The sequence below is a fragment of the Puma concolor genome, chromosome B3 (genome assembly GCF_028749965.1).
Source record: "Puma concolor isolate L17-30 chromosome B3, mPumCon1.1.hap2, whole genome shotgun sequence".
Taxonomy (NCBI): Eukaryota; Metazoa; Chordata; class Mammalia; order Carnivora; family Felidae; genus Puma; species Puma concolor.
Window position 1 is genome coordinate 119,593,431 of NC_141672.1, and position 26,830 is coordinate 119,620,260.

Consider the following 26,830-nt stretch of genomic DNA (forward strand, 5'->3'; position numbering starts at 1 on the left):
ATTTCAAATTCCTTATTTTTGGGGTATATACATGGTTGAAAACAAAACATCCACTGTTTAGTTGATAGTGACTATTATTATAACCTACATTAATCAGGACCCGATTTTTTCACTTGCAACATCTACTCATTATTACAATAGACTTTAATTTTTTTATGAGGAATAGATCTCCTTTTCCTGATTTCTGGCAGTAGCCCTCTTCCATGTGCTGTGTCCTCTTGCCTGCTCTTTGAATTTGCTTCATTACTTCTTGTGCCTGCTCCTTTGCTTTTTTTCCTCTAGACTACCTACTTGTATACTCCAGTTCTGCAGATTATCTATTCTGGCCTTTTGTGAATCTGCAGATTCCTTGGAAAGAGTGGGCTGAGCTGATTTTCACCACCTCATCACCCATATCTTCTTGAATTTTTTATAATGCCATTTTCCCTCTATGCTATACATAGAATACACACATAGAATAGTATCACTGTAGTATAGAATGTTATCACTAAGTTTAAAAGACTTTTCTGAATCTTTCCATTATGAATCCTGTGAAATAACATTTTCTAGAATATTCTGCACTACCTTGATTTTCTTTATGTTTTCTAACTAATCCTTTACTGTCTTTCCTTTTTCATTTGATGCCTAAGTTTTACTGACTTCAGCCCATTTCACTTGTTCTTTTCCTCGAGTATGACAATCATTATCTTGCTTCAACTATCATCTCTCTAGTGACTTCTAGATTTGCATCTTTAGCCCCAACCCCTAATCTTTACTTTTTATTTCTTTTGATGTTTGGGAATATTTCTTTTGAATTTTAATTCCCATTTAAATAACATACAGGTGTACAATAATTTCAGGTGTACAATATAGTGGTTTAACAATTCTATACATTACTCACTGCTCATCATGATAAGTGTACTTTTAATCCCCTTCACATGTTTCACCTATTCCCCTACCCAGCTGCCCTCTGGCAGCCACCTGATTGTTCTCTAAGTGTCTGTTTTTTGTTTCTCTCTTTTTTTCATTTGCTTTGTTTCTTAAATTCCACATATAAGTGAAATCATATAGTATTTATCTTTTTCTGACTACTTTCACTTAGCATAATACCCTCTGGATCCATCCATGCTGTTGCAAATGGCAAGGTTTCAATCCTTTTTATGGCTGAGTAATATTCCATTGTATATAAATACTACATATCCTTTACCTATTCATCTATCAGTGGACACTTGGGTTGCTTCCATAATTTAGATACTGTAAAAAATGCTGCAATGAACATAAGAGTACATATATCTTTTTGAATCAGTGTTTTCAGATTCTTTGGGTAAATACCCAGTACTAGGATTACTGGATCATATGGTAATTTTTAATTTTTTGAGGAACCTCCGTGCTGTTTTCCACAGTGGCTATACCAGTTTACACTCCCACAAACAGTGAATGGAGGGTTCCTTTTTCTCCACATCCTCTCCAATACTTGTTGCTTCTTGTGTTTTTGATTTTAACCTTTGTGACAGGTGTGAGGTGATATCTCATTGTGGTTTTCATTTGTGTATCCCTGAATATTAGTGCTGTTGAACAACTTTTCATATGTCTGTTGGCCATGTTGTATGTCTTCTTTGGAGGAATGTCTGTTCATGTCTTCTGCCCAGTTTTAAATTAGATTATTTGTTTTTGGGGATGTTGTATGAATTCCTGTGTATATTGGATATTAACCCTTTGTTGGATATGTCATTTGTAAATATCTTCTACCATTCAGTAGGTTGTCTTTTAGTTTTGTTGTTTGCTTTGCAGAAGCTTTTGGTTTTTCTTATTTAAGTTTTTATTTAAATTCCAGTTAACATACTGTGTAATATTAGTTTCAGGTGTACAACATAGTGATTCAACACTTGCATACAATACCTGGTGCTCATCACAACCAGTGCACTCTATATTCCCCATCACCTGTTTCACACATCCCTCTACCCATCCTCCCCTTTAGTAACTGTCTGTTCTCTATAATTTAGAATCTGTTTCTTTGTCTCTCTCACTTTATCTGTTTTTTTTTTCCTTTTCTCATTTGTTTTGTTTCTTAAATTCCACATATGAGTGAAGTAATTTGGTATTTGTCTTTCTCTGACTTATTTTCACCTAATACTCTCTAGTTCCATCCATGTCATTGCAGATGGCAAGATTTTATTCTTATTTATGGTTGAGTAATATTCCATTTTCCCTATATACATCACATCTTCATTATCCATTCAGTCTGTGGACACTGGGCTGTTACTGTATTTGGCTATTGTACATAATGCTGCTATAAGCATTGTGGTGCACATATCCCTTTGAATTAGTATTTTTGTATTCTTTGGGTAAATACCTAGTAGCATAATTGCTGGGTTGTAGGGTAGTTCTATTTTTAACTTTTTGAGAATCTCCATACTGTCTTCCAAAGTGGCTGCACCAGTTTATATTCCCACCAACAGTGCAAGAGGGTTCTGCTTTCTCCACAATCTTGTGAATATCTATTATTTCTTGTGTTGTTGATGTTAGCCATTCTGACAGGTGTAAGGTGCTTCTCATTGTAGTTTTGATTTGTATTTCCCTGATGATCAGTGATGTTGAGCATCTATTCATGTGTCTGTTGGCCATCTGGATGTCTTCTTTGGAAAAAATGCCTATTCATGTCCTCTGCCCACTTTTTAATTGAGGTATTCATTTTTTGGATGTTGAATTTTATAAGTTTTTAGTATGTTTTGGATAGTAACCCTTTATCAGAGATGTCATTTCCAAATATCTTCTCCCATTCCATAGGTTGTGTTTTAGCTTTATTGATTGTTTTCTTCACTGTACAGAAGCTTTTTATTTTGATGAGATCCCAGAGTTTATTTTTGCTTTTGTTTTCCTTGCCTTGGGAAATGTATCTAGTAGGACGTTGCTGTGGCTGATGTCAAAGAGGTTATTGCCTGTGTTCTCTACTAAGATTTTTATGGTTTTTCAGCTCTCACATTCAGGTTTTCATCCATTTTGAATTTATGTTTGTGTATGGTGTAAGGAGGTGGTCCAGTTTCATTCTTTTGCATGTTGCTGTCCAGTTTTCCCAGTACCATTTGTTGAAGAGACTGTCTTTTTTCCATTGGATTTTCTTTCCTGCTTTATTGAAGATTAATTACCCATATAGTGAGTTCATTTCTGGGTTTTCTATTCTGTTCTATTGATCTATGTGTCTATTTTTGTGCCAGTACCATACTGTCTTCATCACTTTAGCTTTGTAATATAACTTGAAATCCAAAATTGTGATGCTTCCAGCTTTGCATTTCTTTTTCAAGATTGCTTTGGGTATTTGGGGTGTTTGTGGTTCCATGCAAATTTTAGGATTGTTTGTTCAAGCTCTGTGAAAAATGCTGGTGGTATTTTGATAGGGTTTGGATTAAATGTATAGATTTCTTTGAGAAGCTTTTAAATTTGATATAGTTCCAATAGTTTATTTTTGTTTTTATTTCCCTTCCCTTAGGAGGTATATTTAGAAAAATGTTACCACAACTGATATCAGAGAAGTTATTCCCTATACTCTCCTCTAGAATTTTTATGATTTCAGGTCTTACATTTAGGTCTTTAATCTTGAGTTTGTAAGAAAGTGGTCCAGTTTCATTTGCTAGCATGTAGCTGTCCAGTTTCCAGCACCATTTGTTGAAGAGACTCTTTTTTCCAATGTATATTCTTGGTTCCATTGTATAATCATGGGTTTATTTCTGGGCTCTCTCTTCTGTTCTACTGATCTGTGTGGTTTTTGTGTGTGTGTGTGTGTATTTGTACCATAGTGTTTTGATTTCTACAGCTTTATATTATACCTAGAAATCTGGGATTGTGGTATCTCCAGTTTCATTCTTTTTTTTCAAGATTGCTTTGTTTATCTGAGACCTGATGTGGTTACATACACATTTTAGGGTTATTTGTTCTAGTTCTATTAAAAATGCTGTTGGTAGTTTGATAGTGATTGCATAAAATCTGTAGATTGCTTTGGGTAATAAGGGCATTTGAACAATATTTCTTCTCCCAATCCATGAGCATGGACTATCTTTCCGTTTGTGTCATCTTCAATTTATCACTATTTTATAGTTTTCAGAAGGTCTTTCACCTTTTTGGCTAAGTTTATTACCAGGTATTTTATTATTTGTGGTACACTTATAAATGAGATTATTTTCTTAATTTATTTTTCTGCTACTTCATAGAAATTCTTCGTGTATAGAAATTCAATGGATTTCTGTGTATTGATTTTGTATCCTGTGACCTTACTGAATTCATTTATCAGTTCTAGTAGTTCTTTTTGTGGAGTCTTTAGGGTTTTCTATATGTAGTATCATGTTATCTGCAAGTAGTGAATGTTACAATTTTTCCTTACCAATTTGGATGCCTTTTATTTCTTTTTGTTGCCTGATTCCTGTGGCTAAGACTTCCAGGTCTATGTTGAATAAAAGTGGTGAGAGTAGACATCCCGTCTTGTTCCTGACCTTAGCTTTTCACCATTGAGTATGATGTTAGCTGTAGGTTTTTCATAGATGGCCTTTATTATGTTGAGGTATATTCCCTGTAAAACTACTGTGTTGAGAGTTTTTATTACAAGTGGATATTGTACTTTATCAAATGCTTTTTCTTCATCTTTTGAAATGATCATACAGTTTTTATTCTTTCTTTTGTTGATGTGATGTATCACGTTAATTGATTTGTGAATATTGAGCCATTTTTTTTTAATGTTTATTATTTATTTTTGAGAGACAGAGTGTGAGCAAGAGGAGGGGCAGAGAGAGAGGGAGACAGAGAATCCTGAGCAGGCTCCAGACTGTGAGCTGTCAGCACAGAGCCTGACGTGGGGCTCGAACCTACGGACCTCAAGATCATGACCTGGGCTAAAGTCCGTTGCTTAACTAACTGAGCCACCCAGGTGCCCCTGATTTGTGAATATTGAACCATTCTTCCATCCCAGGAATAAATCCCACTTGATCGTGGTGAATGTTATTTTTAATGTATTGTTGGATTCACTAATATTTTGTTGAAGATTTTTGCATGTGTGTTCATCAGAGATACTCCCCTGTTCTCTTTTTTTGTATTGTCTGGTATTGGTTTTGGTAACAGGGTAATTCTGGCCTCATGGAATGAATTTGGAAGCTTTTTTAACTCTTCTGTTTTTTTTTAGAATAGTTTGAGAAGTACAGGTTTTAATCCTTACTTAAATGTTTAAATTTCATTGCCTGTAATCTGTCAGTTCAAATTTTCTATTACTTCCTGATTGAGTTTTGGCAGGTTATAGGTTTCTAGGAATTTATCCATTTCTTCGAGATTGTCCAGTGTGGTCCTTTTTTATTTTCTTTTTTCTGATGAGTCTGGCTAAAGGTTTACCAATTTTGATAATGTTTTCAAACAATGAGCTCCTGGTTTCATTACTCTGTTCTGTGTTTTGTTTTGTTCTGATTTTTTTTTTTTGTTTTTTATTGAATTTATTTCTGCTGCAATCTTTATTATTTCATTCCTTCTGCTGGCTTTGAATTTTGTTTGTTGTTCTTTTTCTAGCTCCTTTAGGCAGAAGGTTAGGGTATTTGAGGTTTTTCTTACTTATTGAGATAGGCCTGTATTTCTTGAAACTTCCCTCCTAAAATAGCTCTTTCTATATCCCAAGATTTTGGACTGTCCTGTTTTCATTTATCTCCAGGTTTTTTGATTTCCTGTTTGATTTCTTGGTTGACCCATTCATTGTTTTGTAGTATGTTATTTAACTTCTGTAGTATTTGTGTTTTTTCTAGATTTTTTCTTGTGGTTGAGTTCTAATTTCATAGAGTTTGATCAGAAAAGATGCATGGCATGACTTCAGTCTTTCTGAGACTTGTTTTGTAGGGGCACAGTTGATCTTTGGATTCAGTTATCTATTGCTTGGTGATGGCTTTCAGTGGAACTCATCAGCTCACCACCTCTATCTTCCAAACCATCTACTTCCTGAAATACATATTTCAGATAATGATATCCCTAGTTTCCCACTCATTTAGACGTGGAAAAGTTTTGATCATATAGTTTGATTCACTGTTGTTACTGTTGTTGTTTTAAAAGATAAGCTAGTCTTGGGGCGCCTGGGTGGCTCAGTTGGTTGGGTGTCTGACTTCGGCCCAGCTCATGATCTCATGGTTCGTGGGTTTGAGCCCTGTGTTGGGCTTTGTGCTGACAGCTCCTAGCCTGGAGTCTTTCAGATTCTGTCTCCCCCTCTCTGCCCACCCCTGCTTGCATTCTGTCTCTCTCTCTCTCTGTCTCCCTCTCTCTCAAAAATAAATAAACGTTAAAAAAATTTAATAGTTTTAAAGTTTATATATTTTTGAGAGAAGGCACACATGTGTGAGTGGGGGAGGGGCAGAGAGGGAGAGGGAGAGAGAATTCGGAGAGAGAATTCCAAGCAAGCTTCCTGCTGTTAGCACAGAACCCAACACGGAGCCCGATCTCAGGAACCATGATATCATGACCTGAGCCAAAATGGAGCCGGACTTTTAACTGACTGAACCACCCAGTTGCCCTGGGCTGTGTGGCATTTCTCTCTGAATACATTTTGGCTAGAGATCAGATACATAGTTCAAAATGGTTTTCCTTCAAAATTTTGTAGGTTTTATTTTCTTTAGCATTAACTACTTCTGGGGAGAAGCCTGAGGCCCAACTGATTTTTTTTTTTCCCTCTTCTTATAGGTGATTTGCATTTACTGCTTAGAAGCTTAGAAGAGTTATTCTTTTTCCTTAGTGTTTTGTAATTTAATATGGATATTCTTGGTACTGATTTTCTGAAAATTTTTTCATGACAACATGGCTTCTTTAAGTTCTCAATTTGCTTTTTTTTTCATGGAAAATTTTTTGTATTATATGTTGCAACATTTTCTTTTGTCTTTTTTAATTATAGATGTTATTCATGCTTATATTAGGCCATCTTCATTTGTTCTTTATATTAAAAGCTTGTTACTGATACATAAATTTTCATTTTTAAATTCTGCATTAACTTATCAAAAGACTTAGCGATTTATTTTTTTGCCATCTTTATTTGTTCCATGCTTGTTCTAATTCAGTTAATTCTATGATGGTGTTACTTTTGTCCTCAGTTTGTTTCCTTAGCTAATCTTTTATTGTTATGTTGTTTTGTCATTTTTTTCTACCTTTAAATTCAGGTTTTTGTTAACTTCTATATTACAAAGTTTGCCTAGGGTATTTTCTGGTGTTTCGTGGGTTTTGTTTTCTTTCAGATTGGGTTTTTTTAGTTTCTAGTTAACTTCTTATCTATTACTTATTTATAGCTTTATTGAAATATCATTGACACATCAAAATTATATATATTAAGGTTTACAACTCGATGTTTTATTTTATTTTTTTTATTTTTTTTTTTATTTTTTTTAAAAAAAAATTTTTTTTTTCAACGTTTATTTATTTTTGGGACAGAGAGAGACAGAGCATGAACGGGGGAGGGGCAGAGAGAGAAGGAGACACAGAATCGGAAACAGGCTCCAGGCTCTGAGCCATCAGCCCAGAGCCTGACGCGGGGCTTGAACTCACGCACCGCGAGATCGTGACCTGGCTGAAGTCGGACGCTTAACCGACTGCGCCACCCAGGCGCCCCACAACTCGATGTTTTAATATACATACACATTGTGGAATGATCACAACCCAGCTAATTAACATATCTATCACCTCTCCTTAGTTATCATTTGTATGTTTGTATATGTGCTGAAAAGATTTAAGATCTCTCTTCTTAGCACATTTCAAGAATACAGTATTGTTAAGTGTCATGATCATGCTGCACGTCTCTAAAACTTACTCATCTTCCATCATTGAGACTTTGTACCCTTTGACCAACATCACAGATTGAAATTATTTAACTTTTGCTCACTTTTCTAATTTTATTTTACTTATTTTTGTCTAGAACACTAAGTCCCATTTCTTTTTCTTTCATCTTGATTATGCTTAATGTGTGAGCCCTGATACAGTATGATTCATTTTCCTTCAGTACTGCTGTTTGCCTTATACTTTTAGTACAGTTTGAGGGATGGTTATGTTATTATCTTACTTAAAAAAGTGGCCACGTGGCAAGATAAGTGGGAAACCTTGGTTAGAACTGTATTCAAATTCTTGTCTGAGATGTATAACTTATCTAGTGATAGGTTTTATTCCATTCAGCATGGATTCCTGGAGTCTGTTCTTCTGTCAGAGTCAGTCCCGGTGTTTACTTCCCTGTTTTAGTCCATCATTTTCACTGCAGCATGCCTTCCCTCTGGCTTTCAAGAATGAGAAATTTGATCCCAACTGACATTTCCCTGCTTTATCTTTAGCTAAACTTTACTCATAAAACTTCACTTTCTAGCAAAACTTGGCTGGTAAGTATCAATATATGTGAAGTCGAGGTGTAGTGTATTTTCCACTACCTTGTTCCTAATTGTCACGCATTTGGTATATGTTGAAGGAAAATGATGTGATGCTCACTTTAAGTTTTGTCTTCTCAAACTCATTAGAAAAACATGTACATACCTACTTAAGTCTTAATGTAATTTATATAATTGCAATCATAATGAAATAAGTAGAACTTCACAAGATGTTTTTGTAAGAATCTTAATTAATTTCTTGACCTAAAGCTATTTCATTGGCAGATCTTTATTCTAAATTACTCCTTACTAAGGCCAATGGATTTGTTATATACACTGGATTATTATCCATTTTGAGGTAAATATTAAAGGAAAAGACCCATATTTAATTTGTGTTTTCTTCCTTATTAGTGGTTTATATTTTTATATAATGACTGCTGTGGGGTTTCTTATTTTTGTGGTGTGTCTTAGAATTAACTTGATTTGAAACTCCTTTTCTTTGTTTTTATTGAAGGTAAACGAAATTGCCTTCATAAATACCCTTGAAGCCCAGAATAAGCGCCATGATGTCTTATCAAAATTGAAGGAATACGAGCAGAGGCTTAATGAATTACAGGAAGAACGTCAGCGAAGACAGGAAGAAAAACAAGCACGTGATGAAGCTGTTCAGGTAGAATTTATTCGGCAAGCAGTTATTGAGCACCTGCTGTATTCTAGGCTCTGAGCTAGGTGCTGATGATCCAAAATGGAGTGACACCTAATCTCTGACCCAAGGGTGCGTCATTTAGTATAGCACTGTGGAAACATGAGGTCTGATTGCCAAAAGACAATGTGTACCCCTTTAGATAAGGTAATCAGTGCTTTCGTCAGTACATAGCAGTCATAGAGTCTGAATCTCTAATCTCAACCAGATGAAGGGCTAAATTGGACAGATTATTATCTATTCTTTTCTAATTGGGCTTTGTAAGAACAAGCTTCTTCCATTTAAAAAAGGAATGTGTTTGATTGAGTATAGGTAGCCTTACAGAACTGGGCAATCTTTATGCTTATGACAAGGAACATCTGTCATTTATTGGGCAATATCATCAGATACTTTAATTGCTTGGCTCTTGACCTCTGTAGTAAACCCTAATTTAGGTACCGTTTTCAGGATAGGAAGAACTGTACTAATGTTTATAAACTATTTTAGATCTTACTTAGTAGAAAGTCTTGCCCACAAGACTCTTTTAGGACTTGACATTTTTGTTTGTTTGTTTGTTTCTTTAAACTGGTGTCAAAGATTTTATTCAACTCAATTAATTGGTGAGGGATCCAGTAAGATGTTACAACCAGCGTGAGGGAGAATTCAAAGAATAGACCCATACGTGGGTGATCAGTAATGTTGAAATGAATTTGCTGAACAGATATAAAACTGTTCAACAGTCAGAGGCAACAGTCAACAGATGACCAACCCTCCCCAAAATTGTATACGTTACCATCATTTTCTTACAACTCACAGTTGAATATATTAGCTCAATGAGACCAGCAGGCAGGGTGCACCCCGTGATTGTGTTTTTCGCAAATCAATGCCTTTCTCAGTTTTCCCATTGTTAAAGAGGGGTTTGTTGCCAAAGTGTAAATGTCCGGTAAATTATTCTAAAAATGTGCTAAGGCTCTGGGTCATATTAAGTATGCTTTCTGAATTCACATTATATTTGCATCAAAGACTGTATTAGAAAAATAAATGTTTTTAGAGGAGGGGGATGATTTTGAGGTAGAAAGTATCCTCACATGTGGACATGCACCTACATGTAAGATATAAATTACAGTTATGTTCACACTGAAAAGAAACTTCTAATGGTATGGTGCAGAGTTGGCCTTTGAGTAGAGGTCCACAGAGAGATTTTGAGGGCACAGAAATACTCAATTTTACTAATAAGGAGGATGATTTCTTAGGACTTATTGATGACATGGCTTTTCCACTCAATTGCAAACCAAATACAATTACCATCTCACTTTTATCAGTTGATATGGCACATTAAAACCAACACTTAAAAAGACTAAAGTGGTATAAGAAATACATAAATATAACATACATACATATGGGTAAGCATATACATATATGTACACATATTTTACATTTTTCAGCCAGGGTTTAGAAAAACTAAAAAGGAAAAGAAATGAACACAAATGTAATTTTATTTTGTCTTAGAAAAGGAAGTATTTTACATATATATGTGTGCATGTATAAATACATACACATATATATGTACACAAGCACCCACATGCAACCATGTATGTATGTATATTTGTCATATATGACTATTACATGATTATTTAAATATAATGACATTGTATGATCACTTACATATTCTATATGATTATGTACATGAGTACTTTGATCTCTCTTTTGGACTATCTCTGCTGTTTCTCAACTGTGTCATTATGATTTGTCAGCACTAGCCAGAGTAAGTCAAGCCCACTAGGGATAAGAAGGCCAACCTCATGGGCTGGCAGGACTGCTCACATGGTGATTTCCTGGGTGGCATGGGTCACCTGAATGGGTGCAGTGGCCGTGGTGCCCAGAGTGCATGGTGGGCAGCTTATTCATAGGTCTGCAAACTGAACAGCTTTGGCTGGAAGTCCTGAAGGGAATCCAGCACCAAGATGGCTTTTGAGGTCAAGTGTTGCTACAGGTTTCCATCTGGAACCATGACCACCTACATGCTGGCTGCAAGGGCCGTCTCCTCACCATTGAGAACATCTTCAAAGACAAGGCACTTCTCCATGGGAAGAGGAGGAAAAGACCTCTTTGTACAGGCTAGAAATAAGGACTTGACACTTTTGATGTAGAGAACAAATTTTGCAGTGTTCAAATATAAGTGAGGACATACTTTATTATGACCAATGTTTATTTGTTCATTCAGTGATCATTTATTGAATTACTACTATAAGCCATATGTTGTGCTAGATTCAAGGACACGAAAAGGATACATCGTTGTTGTCAATGGGGAGACGTATATAAACAAATCTTAATCCTTTAGGATCAGTGTAACAGCAACGGCATTCTTGGAAGCACAGAGGAAAACACCATACTCAAACTGAGAGTGGCAAAGAGATGAAAAAGTGAGGTAAAGCTTCATAGAGAAGATGGTCCCTCAGCTGAGATTTGAAAACAATAAGATAGAAGCAAACAATGAGAAGTAGGCATTCCATGCAGGAGACATAGGAGAGTACACTCTCTAGAGTTAGGGAACAGGTCATGCAGAGCTTTGTTATGTTAAAGATTAGAGATGTTATTAATACTTCATGCTTCTTTTTTAAAAATTTTTTTTCAATGTTTATTTGTGAGAGAGAGAGAGAGAGACCGATTGTGAGTTGGGGAGGGGCAGAGAGAGAGGAAGACACAAAATCCCAAGCAGGCTCCAGGCTCTGAGCTGTCAGCACAGAGCCCGACATGGGGCTTGAACTCACAGACTGCAAGATCATGACCTGAGCTGAGTCACCCAGGTGCCTCTCCTGCTTCTTTATGTTACTGGTGGTTTTAGGAAGTTAAAATATCAATACATTTTTAAAAGTTCATTGATTATTCTCTACTATTTGTGGGTATTGGCAGGCATTCCTATATTCATCCCTGATCTCTATTTGATTTCAGTTCAGTGTCTTATTTTAATCTGAGTTCTAAGCTAATTTATGTTAAAAAAATACGCAATGATTGTTTGAAAAACTTAAGATTTTCTTCTCTAAGGAGCAACAAAAGTTTTTATTTTTATTATTTATAAGTTGCTTCTCTATAAACTAATTAAATGAGTAAATAAAACAGGAAATTTGAAGTTTTAATAAGAGATGTCTTTTCAGTATGAGTGCTATTTCTCTGCTTGGGACCGTTTTATAAAAATCATTATGTTTTGTAAATTATGTGTTATTTTTGAAGAACCATTAGGCATTAATAATTCAGATATAATTAAGACACAATCCTCGCCTTATGGCAAACAATACAACACAATGTGAAAAGTGTTGTAGAGCTATGTATGAGCTACAGATTAACTCTGTTGGTAGGAAGGGAAATATATGAGTAATATTGCATATTTTGAATAGACATCTTAGCTTCATTTTTTTGCATTCACTTTATAGATCTGAAGATTTGAAATATATAGTTATCTTCCATTTAAAAATGATGACTCTTGGGGCGCCTGGATGGCTCAGTAGGTTAAGCATCCTACTTCAGCTCAGGTTGTGATCTCACAGTTTGTGGGTTTGAGCCCTGCGTCAGGCTCTGCTGACAGCTTAGAGCCTGCAGCCTGCTTTGGGTTCTGTGTCTCCCTCTCTCTCTGCCCCTTCCCTGCTTGCACTCTGTGTGTCTCTCTCTCAAAAATAAATAAACATTAAAAACAAAATAATGACTCTTATTTCACAAATTGGGACATTTATTAAAGCCAGAAGGAAAGCAGTTCTTTCCTGAAAGTAGTAAGGAATTTCCTGTACACACTAGCACTTTAAAGTTGTTTTGACTTCTTAGAATTATTTTTCTTATTAAAGGGGTGCCAAGGTGGTTCAGTAAATTGAACATCGGATTTCAGCTCTGGTCATGATCTCACAGTTGTGGAATTGAGCCTTGCGTCAGGCTCGTGCTGACAGCATGGAGCCTGCTTGGGATTTTCTCTCTCCTTTCTCTCTGCCTCTCTCCTGCTCACACACTCTCTCTCTCTCTCAAAATAAATAAACATTTAAAAAATTTGGAAATTTCCTATGGATTTAATTTTCAATGAAAAATTAAAAACCCATCAAGTTTAGTCAACCTATACTGATATTAGAAAAGTCCTTTGGGGTGCCTGGGTGGCTCAGTCAGTTAAGCATCTTACTTCAGCTCAGGTCATGATCTCGCGGTTTGTGAGTTCAAGTCCCGTGTTGGGCTCTGTGCTGACAGCTCAAAGCCTGGAGCCTGCTTTGGGTTCTGTGTGTCCCTCTCTCTCTGCCCCTCCCCTGCTCATGGTCTGTCTCTCTCTCAAAAATAAATAAATATTAAAAAAAATTAAAAAGAAAAGTCCACAGGTAATGTATAACTTATTTATAATTAAAAAAATTTTTTACCGGGTAGTCATTACTAGATGTGCAAGGCACTAATGGCAAGCATTCTGTAGATACAATAATAGTAAGGTCCTCTGCTTTTCTTTGACTATTTTACTTTTTAACATTCCCATAAACTGTTACAGGCAATTGTGACCCTTCTTTCTTATGAGTAAAATACTAAGTATATGCTGTCATCATATATTCTCAATTTGCCATTTTAGTTATGTAAATTATTGGTTAGTTTTAAGTTCAATTTCCTTAGATATTCTGCCTGTCCTTTTGCCCTAGTCATTAAATTGTAGGCCTAAAGAGCGTATAGGGGTAGCAGTATCCATTCTTAGGCTTCCATAAACAAATACTGATTGGAATAAGCAAAGTTTGTGGGGGTTTCAGAGGTTTCAGAAGGCTTAAGGGTTAAATATCTTTCTAACTCATTTGCTGCAGGTTGATACTCTTTATTTGTGTGTATATAGATTTATAATGCCTATTATTTTTTAAAGTTATGCTTCATTTAACAGATATTCATGGAACTCTTGCACTGTGCAAAATGCTTATGTGGGGTACAAAGTTTCCTATTTTAGAAAGGAAAATATGAGCTGAACTTAATAATTTTATTCATTAGCTATAGTTACCAGTTATCTTTTCCATTTATATTAAAAACAGAAATTAAAATATTGAATATTTTTTGAAGTCCACTTATATCTATTGGTACATTATTGGAGTATCTGTTAAATATATGAATAATATCAAAAGTTGGCATTATATTTACACATTCAACTTGGCTACATTGTACATACACATAAATTATATATATTCATATATTTCATTTATAAGACCATTTTATAATTTTTGAAAGCATATTTTTGAAACTTTTGGTTTTACAAAGTATGAAATGAAAAGTTCTGGTTTAATTCTTTATATTTAATATCTAAGTTTATTGTATTTTATTGTGAAACTTGTGTTTTCACATGATATAGTTTTTTAAGGTTTTATTTTATTTCAAGTTAACATACAGTGTTAGATTAGTTTTAGGTATACTATTTAGTGATTCAATAATTTCATATATCCCCCAGCGCACATCACAAGTGCACTCCTTAATCCCCACCACCTATTTTACCGATCCCTCCACCCACCTCTCCTCTGTTAACCATCAATTGGTTCTCTATACTTAAGAGTCTGTTATTGGTTTGTCTCTCTCTCTTTTTGTCTTTCTTTTCTGTGTTTGGTTTCTTAAATTGCCCATATGAGTGAAATCATATGATATTTGTCTTTCTCTGACTGACTTAACTTCCCTTAACATTATAAGCTCAGTCCATGTTGTCACAAATGGCAAGATTTTGTTCTTCTTTATGGCAGAATAATATTTCATTGTATATATATATACCACATCTTTATCCACTCATCAGTTGATGGGCGCTTGGGCTGCTTCCATATCCTGGGTATTGTAAATAATGCTCATATAAAGATAGTGGTGTATGTTTGAATTAGTGTTTTTGTTTTCTTTGTGTAAATACCCAGTAATGCAATTGCTGAATTATAGGGTAATTCTATTTTTAACTTTTTGAGGAACCTCCATAGTGTTTCCCAGAATGGATGTACCAGTTTGCATTCCCACCAACAGTGTAAGAGGGTGCCCCTTTCTGGACGTCCTCACCAACACCTGTTGTTTCTTCTGCCTTTGTATTGACATATTTTTTTTTTAATTCATTCCCATTCCCCAGGTAGCTTACATAGCCTCTCCCTGGCCCCTAGTCTTTATGATTAATGGAACACAGTGATGGTAGGTTCTCCTAATTACTACTTATACAGCCTTGTGCAAGTCATTTTACCTTAAAGACCCCCAGTTTGTTGTGATACTAAAATTGCTAATATGGGTAAATACTTAGCAAAGTGTTTAGCATAGTAAGTGCCCAGTAAATGACAGAAAAAAATTACTAAGGCAGTTTAAGAGAACACTGAGGAGACATCTGAATACTTCTTTTTTTTTTTTTTAATTTTTTTTTTCAACGTTTATTTATTTTTGGGACAGAGAGAGACAGAGCATAAACGGGCAAGGGGCAGAGAGAGAGGGAGACACAGAATCGGAAACAGGCTCTGAGCCATCAGCCCAGAGCCCGACGCGGGGCTCGAACTCACGGACCGTGAGATCGTGACCTGGTTGAAGTCGGACGCTTAACCGACTGCGCCACCCAGGCGCCCCGACATCTGAATACTTCTAATACTTAACTAAGCTCACTATGGTAACTTCATACCTACAAGAAACCCTATCTACCCCCGCAGAAGAAAACTTTTTTAAACTAGTAAGCTAAAAAGTCCCTACTTTTTTTCTTTTTCTTTTTCTTTTTCTTTTTTTTGGAGGGGGCCCAGGGAAGGAAGGATTGGGAACTACAGGGAATGTACTGATTTCCGGAAGGCATATGTGGTAGGTTACAGACTACTGGAGGCATACAGTTAGATTTTAAATATATTCTTTACTGTCAGGCATACTAATCATGAACTAATTGATTATAGCTCTTCTCATTACTAAGCATAATATGTGGAAATTTTTCTAGCTATATATAAGATCTCAAAAACTCTTTAAGACTAAAAACAACAATGTCTGGCACAGAAAATTATTTACAATGAAGAAAATACAAGCAAAAGAGTTTTCTCTTAAACTCACATTTATTTGCAGTTAAAAAAAAACCTGCATTGGCAGTTTATGGAATGGGAGAAGGTATTTGTTAATGACATATCCACAAAGGGTTAATATGCAATATATAGAAAGAACTAACAACACCCAAATATCAAATGATTCAGTTAATAAATGAGCAAGACATGAAGACATTTTTCCAAAAATGACATCCAGATGGCCAACAGAGACATGAAAAGATGTTCATCATCACTCATCATCAGGGAAATACAAATCAAACTGACAATGAGATATCACCTCACACCCCTCAGAATGGCTAAAATCAACAGCACAGGGAACAACAGGTGTCGGTGAGGGTGTGTAGAAAAAGGAACCCTCTTTTCACTATTGGTAGGAATGCAAACTGGTGCAGCCATTCTGGAAAACAGTATAGAGGTTCCTCAAAAAGTTAAAAATAGAACTACCCTATAATCCAGCAAATTGCACTATTGGGTTTTTACGCAAAGAATACAAAACACTAATTCAAACGTGCACCCCTATGTTTATAGCAGCATTATGTACAATAGCCAAGATACGGAAGCAGCCCAAGTACCCGCCAGCTGATGAGTAGATGAGTAGATAAAGAAGGTGTGGTATATATACAATGGAATATTATTCAGCCATAACAAAGAATGAAATCTTGCCATTTGCAATGACCTGGATGGAGCTAGAGGGTATAATGCTAAGTGAAATAAGGCAGTCAGAGAAAGACAAATACCATATGATTTCACTCATATGTGCAATTTAAGAAACAAATGAGCAAAAAATGAAAATAAAAAACAAAAACAAAAAAGCAAGAAACAGACTCTTAACTATAGAGAACCAACTGATGGTTACCAGAGGGGAGGTGCATAGGGCAATGGATAGGTGAAATACAGGTGGTGGGGATTAAGGAGTGTATTTGCTGTGATGAACACCAAATGATTAAAAACTTGAGAAAAATAAATAATAGAAATGAAAAATAATATCATTAAGAGAAAATGAAGATGTGATAATACATTCTTCTCAAAGAATAATAATTTCAAGATAGTCTTGGAATTTACCCATAATTCTGTACTTGTAAATATGGAGATTTATATGTTGAAAAAGATACTAAAAGGCATTGGACATAAGATAAAAATGTCAACAAATGGTTTTATGGAAACAAAACAAAACAAAGATATTAGGAACTTTAATGGAACAAAATCTTTAAAAACATGACTGAAAAAAAAAGAAAAAAAAATGACTGAAAATTTTTCTGAATTTTATAAAAAAAAAATCTTCATAAAAAAAGTGTATTTAAAATGGCAACCACAAAAAGTAAAACTATGTGCACAAGTAAAAAATGTGTCAGTACAGATAGTAATATGGTGAAAGTTATCAAAGTACTCCTAGTAGGCAAAAATGTACATAGTACATAATACTTCACAGTATTTTGATTAAGTATCTTCTGCCTTAATGTTGAGGATGATAAATAATTACTGAGAATTTACTATATGCTAGGCCCTCTGGTAAGTATTCTTTATGTATTACCTCATTTGTTCTTTACAATATCTGAAGATGTTAGTGATGTTATTATTTGTCTTCCAGAAAACTAAGGCACAGTTACAATACAACTAGACCAGAATCCCTAAGCCAGTAAATAATAGGATCACGGAATAAAATCAGGGAATCTGACCCAGTGCCCACTCTTTTACCCACTATGCTGTATTATGATACCTTTTTCCTTGCCACAAGTTTTTCTTTTTTTTTCCATTTAACTCCTTCATGACACTTTCTGCATCGTTTTCTGGTATTTTTGAAACCATTTGTAAACACAAGACTATAGAAGTGATTAACCATAAAGTACATACATAACCATAAAGTACATACATAGTCTGTGAGAACTATGAATAACACAGTATTCACAGACTATGAATAACATAGTATCTGCTTCAGAGAGCACTTATTATGTGTAATACTGGTAAATGGCATATGAAAACCAGATTATCATTGATACTTGATTTTTTTTTAATTCTGTGAGTTTACCTAGTAGTAAGGATCTACTTGAATATCTAAGTTTATGTCAAAACTGTGCCACCTTTAATCATTTTCACTTTACACATAATTCTAACATTTTAAAACATTTCTGACTATAGGAACGTAAAAGAGCACTAGAGGCAGAACGGCAGGCCCGTGTAGAAGAATTGTTAATGAAAAGGAAAGAACAAGAAGCCCGAATTGAACAACAGAGGCAAGAAAAGGAAAAAGCCCGTGAGGATGCAGCCCGAGAAAGAGCTAGGTACTTCATTTGCTATCATGATTTTGATGCTGATGAACTTTTTGTAGTGAATGGATATTCAGATCAAGTCTTAAAATCATTTGCTGTCATGTGGTTTTCTAAAGAAAGAGTCACAAATACAGAAATGTAATGAATTTTGATTTCCAGGAATTATGTCATTGTACTCAAAACAGAAACCTTTTGAATCTTCCTATTGAAAGGGAAACTTGAAGTATCAGTAGTTTTTGATTGCAAGAAATAAAATTTGATAGAAATAGAATTTGCTAGCTTAAGCAAGGGAGTTTTTTGGAAAATATCGGGAGTATAAGTAATAGGAAGTTAGAGGAACAGGCTTGGAAGTAATCAAGCATCAAAGGCTAGTCACAAGAGCCACAGTGGTAGTATTTTGATGGAAACAGTCTAATCAGCATATTGCCACTGTATGATAAATGATCTTCAGCCACTGCTGCGTTTTAAAATCACTTGGTTAAGATTCAAAGATCCAGGAAAAATCATTTAAATGGCCAAGTCTAAGTCACTTTTGGTTGTTGTACACATTTCTGATGTGATATTCTCTGATCTATTAATTGGGGCAAATTTAGTGGATGTGAAAAGATAGCTGTTTGTGGTTTTAATATGCTTTTTTGTCCAAGATTAGTAATAATCTTGGCTGAGCAACTTTGCTCATACTTACCAGTTACTCTTTTTTTTTTTTTTTTTTTTTTTAATGTAAAGTGCCTATTCAAGTTCTTTGTTCATTTCTGTCTTGGGATCTATTGATGTTTAGGAGTTATCTTTACTAGATACCAATTCTTTGTCAGATACATATGTTGCAAATATTTTTGTAGGTTATGGCTTGCCTTTTCACTATCTTTATGATAATCTTTTAATACAATTCTTTCTTTTTTAAAGTTTTTATTTAAATTCCAGTTAGTTAACATACAGTGTAATATTAGTTTCAGGTGTAGAATATAGTGATTAAACAATTGCATACAACTCCCAGTGCTCATCACAACAAATGCACTCCTTAATTCTCATCAACTATTTAACCACCCCCTATCTGATTAATATAATTCTTGATTGCAGTGTAGTATAACTGAACAGACTTTGTGATTTGTGCTTTTTTATCTTATTCATGGAATCTTTACCTCTCTGGAGTCCTCTAAAATATTCTTTTTTTAATTTATTTTTATTTTTTATTTTTCTTTTTTTGAGACAGAGAGACAGACAGAGTGTGAGTGGGGTAGGGGCAGAGAGAGAGAGGGAGACACAGAATCAGAAGCAGGCTCCAGGCTCCGAGCTGTCAGCACAGAGCCCGACGTGGGGCTTGAACCCACAAACCGTGAGCCGTTACCTGAGCCGGAGTTGGACGCTTAACTGACTGAGCTACCCAGCTGCCTCTGTAGTCCTAAAATATTCTTTAAAATGTTGTAGTCTTTTTTTTTTTTTTTTTTTTTTTGTAATAGGAAAGTCTTTATCTACCTAGAATTCATAATTGTATGGGTTGAGGTAGGAATCCAATTTCATTTTTTTCTCCATGTGGAAACCCTATTCTAAGACACTTTATTGAAACAGCAGTTTTTTTCCTACTGGTCTACAAAACTTTCTAACATAAATGAAGCTTCCATGTATTCATGGTTTGTAGACTCTATCTTATGTATGTATGTTTGTATGCATGTGTTTATTTACATCCAAGTTAGTTAGCATATAGTGCTATAATGATTTCAGGAGTGGGTTCCAGTGATTCATCCCCCATGTATAACACCCAGTGATCATCCCAACAAGTGTCCTCCCTAATGCCCCTTACCCATTTAGCCCATCCCCACACTGACAACCCCTCTAGCAATCCTCAGTTTGTTCTTTGTATTTAAGAGTCTCTTATGTTTTGTTCCCCTCCTTTTGATTTTATATAACTTTTGCTTCCCTTCCCTTATGTTCATCTGTTTTGTATCTTAAATTCCTCTTATGAGTAAAGTCATATGATATTTGTCTTTCTCTGACTGGCTAATTGCGTTAGCATAATGCCCTCTACTTACATCCACGTAGTTGCAAATGGCAAGATTTCATTCTTTTTGATTTCTGAGTAATATTCGATGGTATATATATATACCACATCTTCTTAATCCATTCATCTGTCAATGGACATTTGGGCTCTTTCCATACTTTGGCTATTGTCGATAGCACTGCTATAAACATTGGGGTGTACATGTCCCTTCGAAACAGCATACCTGTATCCCTTGGGTAAATACCTAGTAGTGCAATTACTGGGTCATAGGGTGGTTCTATTTTTAATTTTTTGAAGAACCTCAATACAGTTTTTTTTCAGTGTGGCTGCACCAATTTGCATTCCCACCAGCAGTGCAAAAGAGATCCTCTTTCTCCACATCCTCACTAACATCTGTTGTTGTCTGAGTTGTTTATTTTAGCCATTATGACTGGTGTGAGATTTTAATTTATATTTCCTTGATGATGAGTGATGTTGAGCATTTTTTCATGTGTCTGTTCACCATCTGGATGTCTTCTGTGAAGAAGTGTCTATTCATGTCTTTTGCCCATTTCTTCACTGGATTATTTGCTTTTTGAGTGTTGAGCTTGTTAAGTTCTTTATAGGTTTTGGATACTAACTCTTTATTTGATATGTCATTTGTAAATGTCTTCTCCCATTCCGTTGGTTACCTTTTAGTTTTGTTGGTTGTTTCCTTCACTGTGCAGAAGCTTTTTATTTTGATGAGACCCCAATAGTTCATTTTGCTTTTGTTTCCTTTGCCTTTGGAGATGTGTTGAATAAGAAGTTGCTGTGGCTGAGGTCAAAGAGGGTTTTGCCTGCTTTCTCCTCTAGGATTTTCATGGTTTCCTGTCTTATGTTTAGGTCTTTCATCCATTTTGAGTTTATTTTTGTGTATGGTGTAAGAAAGTTGTCAAGGTTCATTTTTCTGCATGTTGCTGTTCAGTTTTCCCAGCACCACTTGCTGAAGAGACTGTCTTTATTCCATTTTACATACTTTTCTGCTTTGTCAAAGATTAGTTAGCTATATGTTTGTGGGTCCATTTCTGGGTTCTCTATTCTGTTCCATTGAACAGAGTGTCTGTTTTTGTGCCAGTACCATACTGTCTTGATGATTACAGCTTTGTAATACAGCTTGAAATCCGGAATTGTGATGCCTCCAGCTTTGGTGTTCTTTTTCAGGATTGCTTTGGGTATTCAGAGTCTTTTCTGGTTCCATACAAATGTTAGGCTTGTTTGTTCTAGCTCTGTAAAGAATGCTGGTGTTATCTTGATAGGGATTGCAGTGAATATGTAGATTGCTTTGGGTAGTGTTAACAATATTTGTTTTAACAATATTTGTTCTTCCAATCCATGAGCATGGGAATATTTTTCAATTTTTTTCTGTCTTCTTCAGTTTCTTTCATTAGTTTTCTATACTTTTCAGTGTATAGATTTTTCACCTCTTTGGTTAGGTTTATTCCTAGGTATCTTATGGTGTTTGGTGCAATTATAAATGGGATCCTTTCCTTGATTTCTCTTTCTGTTGATTCATTATTGGTGTATAGGAATGCAACCAATTTCTTTGCTTTGATTTTGCTGAATTCATGGATCAGTTCTAGCAGTGTTTTGGTGGAATCTTTTGGGTTTTCCATATAGAGTGTCATGTTGTCTGCGAAGAGTGAAAGTTTGACTTCCTCCTTGCTGAGTCGGATGCCTGTTATTCCTTTGTGTTGTCTGATTGCTGAGGCTAAGATTTCCATTACAGTGTTGAATAACAGTGGTGAGAGTGGACATCCCTGTCGTGTTCTTGACCTTAGGGGGAAAGCTCTCAGTTTTTCCCCATTAAGGATGATATTAGCAGAGGGTCTTTCATATATGGCTTTTATGCTCTTGAGGTATGATCCTTGTATACCTATATTCTTGAGGGTTTTTATCAAGAAAGGATGCTGTATCTTGTAAAATGCTTTCTCTTCATCTTATGAGAGGATTGTGTGATTCTTGACCTTTCTTTGATTGATGTGATGTATCACATTGATTGTTTTGCAGATATTGAACTAGCCCTGCATCCTGGGTATAAATCCCACTTGGTCATGGTGAATAATTCTTTTAATGTATTGTTGGATCCAGTTGGTTAGTATCTTGTTGAGGATTTTTGCATCCATTTTCATCAGAGAAATTGGTCTGTAGTTCTTTTTAGAGGGATCTTTGTCTGGTTTTGGAATCAAGGTAATGCTGGCTTCATAGAAAGAGTTTGGAAGTTTTCCTTCCATTTCTATTTTTTGGAACAGCTTCAAGAGAATAGGTGTTAACTCTTCCTTAAACGTTTGGCAGACTTCCCCTGGAAAGCCATCTGGCCCTGAACTCTTTTGTTTTTTGGGAGATTTTAATTACTAATTCAATTTCTTCACTAGTTATGGGTCTGTCCAAATTTTCTATTTCTTCCTGTTTCAGTTTTGGTAGTTTATATGTTTCTAGGAATTTGTCCATATCTTCCAGATTGACATTTTATTGGCATATAATTGCTCATAATATTCTATTATTATTGTTTGTATTTCTGCTGTTTTGGTTGTGATCTCTCCTCCTTCATTCTTGATTTTATTTATTTGGGTCCTTTCCTTTTTCTTTTTGATCAAACTGGGTAGGGATTTATCAATTTGGTTAATTCTTTCAAAGAACCAGCTTCTGGTTTCATTGATCCATTCTACTATTATTTTGGTTTCAATAGCATTGATTTCTGCTCTGATCTTATTATTTCCTGTCTTCTGCTGGTTTTGGGTTTTATTTGCTGTTCTTTTTCTAGCTCTTTAAGGTGTAAGGTTAGGTTATGTATCTGAGATCTTTCCTCCTTCTTTAGGAAGGCCTGGATTGCTATATACTTCCCTCTTTTGACCTCCTTTGCTGCATCCCAGAGGTTTTGGGCTGTGGTGTTAACATTTTCATTGGCTTCTATGTACTTTTTCATTTCCTTTTTAACTTCTTGGTTAGCCCATTCGTTCTTTAGTAGAATGTTCTTTAGTCTCCAAGTATTTGTTATCTTTCCAAATTTTTTCTTGTGGTGATTTTTGGGTTTCATAGTGTCACGATCTGAAAATATGCACAGTATGATCTCGATCTCTTTGTACTTGGTGAGAGCTGACTTTTGTCCCAGTATGTAATCTATTCTGGAGAATGTTCCATGTGCACTTGAGAAGAATGTGTATTCTGTTGCTTTAGGATGAAATGTTCTGAATATATCTGTTAAGTCAATCTGGTCCAGTGTGTCATTCAAAGCTGTTGTTTCCTTGTTGATTTTCTATTTAGATAATCTATCCATTGCAGTAAGTAGGGTGTTGAAGTTTCCTACTATTATGGCAGTATTATCAATGAGTTTCTGTATGTTTGTAATTCATTGATTTATATATTGATTAATTGATTTACATATTTGGCTTCTCCCAAGCTTGGAGCATAAATGTTTACAGTTGTAGATCTTCTTGGTGGGTAGACCTCTTAATTATGATATAATGCCCTTCTTCATCTCTTGTTACAGTTATTTTAAAATCTAGGTTGTTTGATATAAGTATGGCTGCTCTTGCTTTCTTTTGGAGACTATTAGCATGATAGATGATTCTCTATCTGCTTATTTTCAAACTGAAGGTGTCTTTAGGTCTAAAGTGGGTCTCTTGTAAACAGCAAATAGATGGATCTTGTTTTGCTATTCATTCTGTTACACTATGTCTTTTGATTGGAGCATTCAGTCGTTTAGAGTGAGCACAGTAAACCACTGTTGTTTAGAGTGAGCACTGAAAGGTACGAATTTATTGACATTATGTTTCTTGTAGAGTTGGAGTTTCTGATGGTGTTTTCTGGTCCTTTCTAGTCTTTGTTGCTTTTTGTTTGTTTTGTTTTTCATCTCTTCTCCCCTCAGAGAGTCCCTCTGAAAATTTCTTGCTGGTTTAGTGGTCACGAACTCCTTTAGTTTTTGTTTGCCTGGGAAACTCTTTATCTCTCCTTCTATTTTGAATGACAGCCTTGCTAGATAAAGAATTCTTGGGTGCATATTTTTGCAGTTCAGCACCTTGAATATATCCTGCCACTCCTTTCTGGCCTGCCAAGTTTCTGTGGATGGGTCTGCTGTGAACCTGATCTGTCTTCCCTTATAGGTTAAGGACTTTTTTCTTTTGGTACTTTCATGATTCTTTCTTTGCCTGAATATTTTGTGAATTTTAACTATGCTATGCCTTGTTGATGGTTGGTTTCTGTTGAATCTGATGGGAGTTCTCTGTGCTTCCTGGATTTTGATGTCTGTGTCTTTCCCCAGGTTAGGAAAGTTTTCCACTATGATTTGCTCACATAAACCTTTTACCCTTTTTGTCTCTCTTCCTTTTCTGGGACCCCTATGATTTGGATATTATTCCTTTTTAATGAGTCACTGAATTCTCTAATTCTTATACCATGCTCTTTTGCCTTAGTTTTCCTCTTTTTTTTTTTTTTTTTTTTTTTTGCTTCATTATTCTCCATAATTGTATCTTCTAAATCACTGATTTGCTGCTCTGCTTCATCCATCCATGCCATTTTGGCATCTGTTTGAGATTGAATCTCGGTGATAGCATTTTTAATTTCATCCTGACTAGATTATATTTCTTTTAATCTCCGTAGAAAGGAATTCTATGCTTTCTTTTCAACCCCACCTAGTATTCTTATTATTGTGATTCTAAATTCTGGTTTAGACATCTTGCTTGTATCTGTGTTCATTAAGTCCTTACCTGTTATTTGGGGTGAACTCCTTCATTTTGCCATTTTGAAGGGATATAAAGAGTTAATGAAATAAGGAAGAAAAAAAATAAAAATTCAAAATGACACAAGAAATCAATTCAAGGAATCTAGATCCTAGGCGTGTTTGGTCTGGTTGTTGAAATAAGCTTGATAGAATAGAGAAAAAAAAGGAAAGAAAGGAAAAAAAAAGGAAAACATTTGAAAATTAAAATAAATGAATACAATAAAATAGAATAAAATGAAATGGTGAACATAAAATAGAGTTTAAAAATTTTACAAAAAGTAAAACATATTAGAAAAAAATTAAAAATCTTTTTTATAAAATGGAAAATAAAACCTTTTTCTGTACTCAAGAATAAGAAAACAAAAGATAAAAAAATATTGAATAGATGGACCAGTGAACAGAATGATATACAATTGAAATTACATCCAGTCTCCCCTGGAAGTCAAACTATGAAACCCTTTATACTTTATAAACTAAGCAGGAGGAGAGATTTTTATTATTCTTCTAGAGCACAGTTGGCTCAGTCACGCAGGGCTTGGTGTAGTGGCTCCGTTTTCCACTAGATGGCACTGCTTAGTTTATTGGGGTGGATTGTTCTGGTGCATGTAGGTGCTATGCATATGTATGGGAAGGGTGAAAATGGTGTCACCCAGCTACCTAGTCTCTACTGTCAGAACTCTGTGCTTGCCTACTGGCAATCAAGCACCCCTGCTCTGTCTCTAGCTTCTGTCCACTCCCCGCTTCTAATCTGTCCGTGACCAAGCCATTGGTCTGCCAGGCGGCACCTCCCTTCTGCGTTTAATTTCAGACGGGGCTGTGTTTCCAAACCCCTCACTTCTGAGGGCCCTGCAGCTTTGACCTGCTCAGACTCTCTGGGGGAGGGTCTTGCCGAGCAAACGCCGGGTGCTGGTCTGCCATCTGGAACATTCTTGTGACCATGCTGCTGCAAATGCTCAGAGACTGTAGCCAGGTGTGAGCCCACCCCAGAAAAACTTCATGTGATAATGTAGCAGTAGTGTTTTAGGGATTATGGTAAATCACAACACACATCTGGTGCCAGGCTTCACCCTTAATGTCCTTATTCTAACACCAGTGAATGTGGCTGTTCTCTGGGGTCTACTGGGACCTTTGCCTGTGGGGAGGCTGCACAGCCTCTACCAAATGTCCTCTCAGCTGGGAAATTGCCTCTCTCCCTGTGGCCTGAGGACCCCTTTGTCTTTGTTGTCTGCTTCTGGGGATTTGCCCTTCCCCCCCGGAACTTCACCAGTGTCTTAATGGAATTTAAATTCTCTCCTTTCTCCCTTTTTTCAATCCCTTGTAGTCCCTTTCTCTTTTCTCCCTTTTTTGTTTAGTCTACTCTTTCTTTTTCTCTCCAGCTGCTTTCAGTGGTGGGTGGGAGTACTTTTCCTGTACTCCCCTCCCATCTCCATCCTCTCTACACAAGCAAAAACAGCTCCGTGGTTTCTCTCTCCCCTAGTTCACCTCTCCACACCACATACCTGCTGAGTTCTGTGGTTCAGGTTGTGCAGATTGTTACGTTAATCCTCAAATCAGTTTTCTAGGTGTGCAGGATGGTTTGGTGTTGATCTAGCTGCATTTCTGGGAGGAGAGAAGCAAAAAAAAAGGTCCATGCTATTCCACTGTCTTGACCCCTCCTATAGACTCTATATTCTGGTCAAGTGACCACTTTGTCTGTCTCTAGCCTTAGTTCTAAAGATTTACAATAATTCTTGGTGTCTATTACTGTCCTTTATGTTTTTTTTAATTATTAGGACTGTCATGGCCCTTTTGCATTTACATT

The 26,830-nt window shown here is 35.7% G+C and overlaps 1 protein-coding gene across 5 annotated transcripts in view; it reads left to right on the forward strand.

Moving 5' to 3' along the window:
- Nucleotides 1–26,830, forward strand: part of SCAPER (S-phase cyclin A associated protein in the ER) — a 505,214-nt gene that overhangs the window by 145,591 nt on the left and 332,793 nt on the right. For all 5 annotated transcript variants that reach the window (XM_086711283.1, XM_086711287.1, XM_086711288.1 and 2 more), the window contains 2 exons: nucleotides 8,842–8,997; nucleotides 18,165–18,307. In XM_086711283.1, coding sequence (XP_086567409.1) covers nucleotides 8,842–8,997; nucleotides 18,165–18,307 — 299 coding nt within the window. The remainder of the gene's footprint in view (nucleotides 1–8,841; nucleotides 8,998–18,164; nucleotides 18,308–26,830) is intronic.